General features: G+C 39.9%; 1 protein-coding gene across 1 annotated transcript; it reads right to left on the minus strand.

Annotated features, from left to right (window-relative positions):
• Window positions 1-981: 981 nt before the first annotated feature.
• On the minus strand, window positions 982-1,698 carry LOC147515989 (uncharacterized). The gene has a single exon (XM_086593126.1). It carries the CDS (start codon window positions 1,696-1,698, stop codon window positions 982-984), a length of 717 nt encoding a protein of 238 aa, XP_086449252.1.
• Between the last annotated feature and the right edge of the window lie 6,066 nt (window positions 1,699-7,764).

Genomic DNA, 7,764 nt, shown 5'->3' on the forward strand with positions numbered 1-7,764 from the left:
AGACAGTAAGATGTTGTCCTGTATAGACCTGCCAGGGATGAAAGCTGATTGGTTAGAGTAAGCCAGATCATTAATCACCAATTTCAATCTATTAGTGATAACTTTAGACATGCACTTGTATATGGTGTTGCATAAGGCAATAGGTCTAAAGTCTTCTACCTTAGTAGGGTTATTAACTTTAGGCACAAGGCAGAGAAAGGTTGCATTGACTCCTCTAGGGAGTTTACAACATCTAAAGGCATTTTTAATAGCAGAGACAAAATCTGGTCCAACAATAGCCCATCATTTCTTAAAGAAAATCGAAGTATATCCATCTGGGCCAGGAGCCTTATTGTCCTCCATATCAAAAAGAGCTAATTTGATTTCTTCATCCGTCACTTCAGAGTCCAAAGAAATGGTATCGCTGACAGTGGCTTTGACAGATAAATTTTGAAAGAAGGTAGGACAAGAGATCTCTGCCCCCTTTGTGCCAAGAATCCCTTTGTAGAACTCCACAATCATATTGGAAACCTCTTGCCCTTTGACTATGTTACCTTGTGCATCTTGAAGATTCTAAATACCACTTCTAGCTCTCTTTTCCTTTAACAGATTAAAGAAAAAGGCTGTGCATTTATCTCCTTCCATCATCCATTCACTATCCTCCTTTGTCTGAATTTCATAGGCTTCCGCTCTAGCAAGCCTTTGGTACTTGTTAAGAGCAGCTTTTTCATTTTGTCCCAGATATGGATTGAAAGGGTTGTCCTGCAACTGCTTCTGGATGTCATATAGCTCCTCTCTAGCTTTTATAACTCTGCCATGAAGATCAGAGAAATTCTTCCTGTCCCAAGGCTTTAATCTTTCCTTCAGAAGCTTTAGTTTCTGCATGAGAACATACATGGGATTGGTGAAAATTTCAGTCTTCCACACCTCTTCAAGAATAATATGAAACTCCGGTTGCTCCACCCACTAGTTTTTGAATCTAAACGGTGATATGTTTCTACTCTATGCATTCCACTCAATAAGAATAGGGGAATGGTCAGAGATTCCATGTGGCAGGAATTCCACTTTAGAGGATGGAAATCGTGCCAGCCATGGGCTATTAACCATACACCTATCAATCTTGGTCATAATCCTTCCAGGCCCATCCACCTTGTTGCTCCAGGTAAAGAAAAAACCATTATAAGCTAAGTCAGAAAGACCACAAGCTACTAGACAATCAATAAAATCACTAGCTTCTCTCAGGTGCATAGGTCCCCCACCCATTCTCTCCTCTGCCTTGGTAATATTATTAAAGTCACCAACAACATTCCAAGGAAGATTAATAGAGTTCTGGATAGTTCTAATGTCTTGCCATAGCTTCAATCTTTCAACTTTAGCATTCCTAGCACAGACCACTGTACAAAAGAACACTTCATTGTAAGGTATATGGGTTACCTTACAATGAATATATTGGTCGGATTCCATAATCTTGACAAATTGCAGTATACTTGGGTCCCAACATATCCAGATTCTGCCTGAAGGGTCTCTACTGTAGTTATTCATATGTTCCCACTGAGGACAACACATATTCCGCATGAGTTCACACTTATCCTGCCTTACTTTAGTTTCTAGCAAGCAGAATGCACTCAACTTCTTCTGTATTCTCATTTTATTTATTTCTTTAGCTTTTTGAACTTCATTAGTGCCCCGCACATTCCACACACAGATTGGCGTAGACATTAATGATGTTTATTTTTTGCCCCCTTGGGCCTACCCCTTCTTTTACTACTGCTTGGTTGCTCAGATGAACTTCCATGCAGCACTTTATGTTGTAATGCTATCCTTTGATTGGGGATAGCACTTTGTCTCATCTCGCCTTGTCCACTCCTTGTACCTGCTCATGTTACAACACCAGACAGAGGAGGGGAGAGCAAAGAATTCGCATTCACAGTTTGAAGAAGCTTGTCTTGCCCACTCCTTGTACCTGCCCTTGTTACAACACCAGACGGAGGAAGAGATAGCAAAGAATTCACATTCAAAATAACCTCATCTTGAAAGTGCTTAGTTTCCTCCTCAGAAATCTCACTTGGGTCAAGAACACTTTCTAACTCCTCTTCAAGAGCAGAAAACCTATTATGGTTCAAAACATAGAGCATTTCTTCCCCAATAGTGAGAGAATCATCAACACCCATCATAGCATTAGGAACAGAGTTGGCCAATACCAAGTCCATCATCACCCTCTCTTGTACTGCGGCCGACTCGTCAAGGTCAAACTGCACTATTGCATTACTAAACTGGGTAGTAGGTTCCCTAGATTGGTCTACGTGTCCTGGACTATTTTCCTCAGTTTGCACTGGTATAACTTCCAAAGTATGCACATCATCTCCATGTTCTGCTTCTGTGCTTGGAGTATCTTGAGAATTTTCTGCTTCCCTAGCTCTCCTTCTTACCCTCCTTCTCTGACTCTTGGAAAGCGAAGGTTCAACTACTTTTTCCTTGCCTTTGTCACTGGTTGTATTATGGCCAGTCACTTTTCTGCATTCATTAATCGTATGACCAATTATTTTGCAGTGGTTGCAGAATTTTGGCATCTTCCCCAATCGAATTTCTTGCCAAAACTCATAACCAGTCTCTACCACTTCTACTGAAATTTTGTCAGGAATCGGTTCAGAGAGATCTATGTCCACTAACACACTCGCACAAAAACAATTATCTCTTTCAATAGAGTTTTTGTCCACCCGAATGGGTCCTCCCAACCCTCTACCCATTGCCATAAGCGTTTCTACTTCCCAATACTCAAGAGGGAGACACGGGAATCTAACCCATACAGAGGCGAAGTGTGCTTGTATGTCTCGTACAAAAGTTAGCGTCGAGCTTAAACCGAATGGGCTTACCTGCAATACTCCATGGACCACCCAACTGAACTTCGATTGAAATCGGCTTCATTGTCCATCTTAAACAAAACAAAGCCTTTTCCCATCGATTGTAAGCTTTACCTTACCGAAAGTCCCCATTTTGCATTTACCTCGGCTTTAATAGCTTCCGGCGTTGATACTTGCATATCCAACCGTCCCACCCACAAAGATGCTTACACGCTTCAATACCTTTTTCAACGGCTTTCAGCGGTATTTTGATGGCTGGTTTATCCCCTTTGTAGAAGGGATGGGCATCTTTGATAGATCGAAAGTGTGTTCCACTCTTTTGAAGTGACTACAGTAAGAAGAGGGAGCATCAACAGGAGTAGCCACCAATCCGTCACCTTATTCCAACCTCCTTGGGTCGACAAATCTCCATAAAAGAACACCTGATTTCTGCCCAGCCCAAACCCGAGTGGAGTAGAAGCCATCTTGCAAAAAGCGAAACAAAAGATGAAACCTTGTTTTGGTGAATTAAACGAATGCGAGATAGAACCCAAGACAAAGAGAGAAGGTGAGGGGACGAAGACCAACAGACTCCTTGTTTTGTACTAAACCGGACCGACACTACCTCGGGGAACTAGCAGAGACGGAACCTTCGGGGAGGGAACGAATCGAAGAACGAACCGAATCGAAGAGGTGACCCAGCGAAATGCCTTGTTTTGAACTCACTAAAGAGGATTTACCTAAACAAAGGGCTTAAGAAGATCGTGGGGAAGGAGACCGGTGAAGAACCGCCAGGAGCGAGCAGGGGAAGATGACCCGTGAGAGAACCTTCAGAGAACGACCAGAAAAGATTACCAACGTACTTCCTTGTTTTGTTTTACCGAAACAGGAAATGAAAAAGGAAAAAGGAAATAAAGATGTAGCGCTTCTTTACCCAACACTATAAACTGAGAACGATTTGCTTCCCTCACCTTTCAGAACACCCACTGTTCAACAATGGTGGATTTTACCTGAAAGGGAATGAAAAAAGAAGAAGGAGGGGATAAGCCTAGCTCACCAAACATAGGGTGTGTTTGTTAAATTTTAACTCATGGAAAGGAAAGGAAATAAAATGGGTGGTCCACTATGGAATGGAATGGAAAGGAAATAATTTTAAATGGTATGTGTTTGGTAAACTGGGGAAAGGAAAGTAAAAACTGGGGAAAGGAATAATCATATTTGTTTGCAAAAGCTATGGAAAGGAATAATTGTATTGTTGGGTCATGGGTGTATTAGTAGTAAGTCCCTATCTATCTATTTCCTTTCCTTTCCTTTCCACAAAATTTTCAGGGGTTAGCTAAGGACACAAAACCTTTTCCATTTGTTTCCATATGGAAAAGCCCATTTCCTTTCCATGGGTAAACAAACGCCTTAAAAACTATGGAAAATGTGGACCACTCTTATTTTCCTTTCCTTTCCTTTCCTTTCCATAGTGTTTCCATCATAACAAACACACCCATATTTAACTAAAAGTGGTAATAATCTGGAGTACTGGATCAGGAAATGAGCTGAATTAGAGTAAGCTTAAGTTACTCCTTTTCTCCTCCTCAAGGTCCCCATTAGAGTACCTGAGCTTTCTATAAAGGTTGTTGTATGGTAATCAACAGAACCACAATAGGTGGGTACTTCCGTACTTGTTAATATCGTATGAAGAGCTTGATTCAAAAGTAATATTGTTAAAGGGGTTAAAACTACAATTTTGGGCTCTTATCACCCCACCCCCAAACAAATTTTATAGAACAGAGTTTAGAAAATTTGTTTTAAACGTGGATCTTTAAAAGTCAGATTCCCGAGACTTCCAAGATTACTATTTGTTTACTTTCTATGAATACGGATTAATATAAGGAAAAACAATAAGGCAATAAAGACATAATTCACACCATAGAGAAACATGACTCAAAAACTGAGAAAACATGCAAGAGTGGAAAACGTGAATTATCTTAAACGTGGACTTAGAATCTGGTACTTACAGCCACACACTCCATAAGGAGGGCCCGATTTCATGAATTGTGCACTTACCAAAATATAATAGTGGAATGGAGTACACCGAAGAATAAAATGGGTCGTTTATAGTCAGATACTCAAGACTTTAACAAATAACTAGATATATATAGATACCCTGTAGTTTGCCATATATCAACAACCGAAATAGTTGTGGATCGTGCCGTAGATAATTATCATAGAAAACACATCCAAACACCATCAAGCACCATGATTTCTCATGATGTGGCATAACGGAATGAGAGAGAATACTGATGAATCTAGAATCTAACCTAGCATGCAGGGTCTTCTTGTTTTTCCAACGAAAGGGTGGGCAAGTGAATGATTTTGAGAAAATAGATATTTGCGGAAGATATGGTGGATATGGATGAATTGTAGAAGTAAGAAATGGAAGAAATGAGAGAGTGGGTTTGTCACAAAATTCATTGGTGGAGTGGGTTGGTATTATCACACATCTGAAAATGAAGGTCTCGGGTGGCACTTTAGGTAGTAGTTTCTTAGTAGGAGAGTTCAGAAAATCATGAAGCACAGGAGAAACAAGAGGGTCAAGTGCAAACTCAAGGTTTCTTTGAAAAGGTGGAGGGCAGGGAACATTGATGGAAGGTAAATGAGTGACAGGATAATGTGCGGTGGGTGAATGGTGCTCAGCTAGAGCTCTCAGGTCTATATCATTAGAAGTTTTTAGATATGCAAGACATTCTTCAATAGGTGGGTTAGAAGAATCACTAGGATATTGTATGAAAAATTCTTCTTCTGTCATGGCGTCAATGTTTGAACTTCCGAAGGAAAGAAATTGGTGCATCTGATTATCAGGAAACGTATTGTCGAAATAATCTTGAGCTAAGCTCTCGATCATGCTAACCTCTCCATCGACAGTTGTATTTTGGAACAGTTGCATCATTTTAAAAACATTTATCTCAACAGAAAGATAGTCAAAGGATAAGGACATCGAACCATCGCGGCAGTTTATGAGCGCGTTGGCAGTAGCCAAGAAGGGACGCCCTAAAATGATAGGATTAGAGTCATTAGTGACTTCTGTGTCGAGGATCACGAAGTCAGCCGGATATTAGAAATCCTAAACCTTAACAAGCACGTTTTCAACAACACCCTTAGGATACTTAATAGACCGATCAACTAATTGCAACATCATTTTAGTAGGTTGCATCTCTTGTAGACCTATTTGTTTATAGATATAATAAGGGAGTAAGTTAACACTCACCCCTAGATCTAATAGAGCAGTTGTCGTGTAAGTATCCCCTAAGGTGCATTATATAGTAGGACACTCATGGTCCTTGTACTTAACAAATCCATTATGTTCAGATAACTTGGGAAATTGTTCAGTGAAAAAGGCATATTTAGGAATATTTGTTTTACGCCTAGTAGTGTACAACTCTTTTAGAAACTTGGCATGTTGTGATAACTTTTTAATAGCTTCAAGAAAAGGTAGGTTTATCGTTAGATTTTTGAAAACTTCTCTAATTTCATCGAAATTTGTATCCTTTGTTAACATGGCTAATCTCTGGGGAAATGGTGGTTTCTCTCTATATTTAGCATATGGATCAACAGGATGTTTAACCTTGACCTTTTGTTTCATAGGTTGTGGTTTAACTGGTACCTCTACAGGGGTAGGATCTTCAGTTTCTTTTTCGATATTTAGTAAGTTTTCATTTGTTATGACTACTGGTGGTGTAACAACGGGCATAGTTACATTGTTATCAACCACTTTGCCAGATCGGAGAGTGGTGATAGCATTTATCTTACCTACATTTCCATTTTCATTACTAGTATTACCAGTTAATTCAAAGGCTGTGTTTGGCATTTTAGGATTAGGTATCGCTTGACCTGGAAACACACCTTTTGGTTGTACTTTCTCTTGGGTTAACTACTGTAAGGAAAGTTGGATGGACTGTAAAATCTGTTGTTGGGTTTGCGTAAAGGCGTCGAAACGATTCGGTTGTGGATGTGTAGTTGTTATAGGTGGTGTGACAGGAACTATCTCACGTTGATTATTAACAGGTGGGTTGTGATAGTTATGATTACCCAGAACGATACCTTTATTAGCATTATAATTATTATTGTTATAATTACTATAATTACCTTGTCCTTGTCCTTGTCTCGGTGGAGCTTGATTGTAATTGTTCGCTGGCCTAACATGTTGATTATTATATGCTGGAGGTGTAACTTGTTGAGTATTTCTCCAACTGAAATTGGGATTTTGTCTCCAAGGTGCGTTAGGTTTGCTATTAATGGAACAAACATTGTCCGGCTGTGCGGATGGATTTTCATAGACTAGAGGACAATAGGAGTCGGGATGCGCAGGACTCAAACATAAATTATAGGGAATAGAGTTGACATTCATGACAGGGGTATGATTTTGTTTAACAGAAATAGCTTCTTCCTTTTTTGTGAGGGATTCAATTAGAGTTTTAAGCTCAGGATCAGATTTAACCTCAAACATACTGGTAGCCTTAACTGTTGAAGAAGAACTAGCGGAGGCGGGGATATAAATCACTACCCCCCCCCGGTTATTATTACGCTTTGTTTGATCTTCTAAAAACCTATAAGCCTCTGAGGCTCCTTTACTGAGGAAACTATCCCCATTCATTATATCAAGGACCTCTTTATGGTGGTGTAAAAATCCATTGAAAAAGGCACGAACCAACGTGTCTTTCGCAAGGTTATGATGTGGACACTCTATAAGAAGATCAATGAAATGATTCCAAGCCTCTGAAAAGGATTCATGAGGATTCTAAGGGAAAAAATGAATTTTGGAAAGTATTTCATCTGTCTTCAATGGTGGGTAAAAATGTTCCATAAACAATTGAACAAGTTTGGCCTATGAGTCCACAGAATTAGGCGCTTGGGCAGTTAACCTAGACGTCGCCTTATCGACTAGGGTGAAAGG

Source organism: Coptis chinensis, chromosome 2 (genome assembly GCF_015680905.1).
Source record: "Coptis chinensis isolate HL-2020 chromosome 2, ASM1568090v1, whole genome shotgun sequence".
In the NCBI taxonomy this organism is placed as follows: Eukaryota; Viridiplantae; Streptophyta; class Magnoliopsida; order Ranunculales; family Ranunculaceae; genus Coptis; species Coptis chinensis.

What these genes read in the sequence shown, in the direction of transcription:
- LOC147515989 (XM_086593126.1), bottom strand. Translation starts at nt 1,698, where the DNA reads ATGTCTACGCCAATCTGTGTGTGGAATGTGCGGGGCACTAATGAAGTT.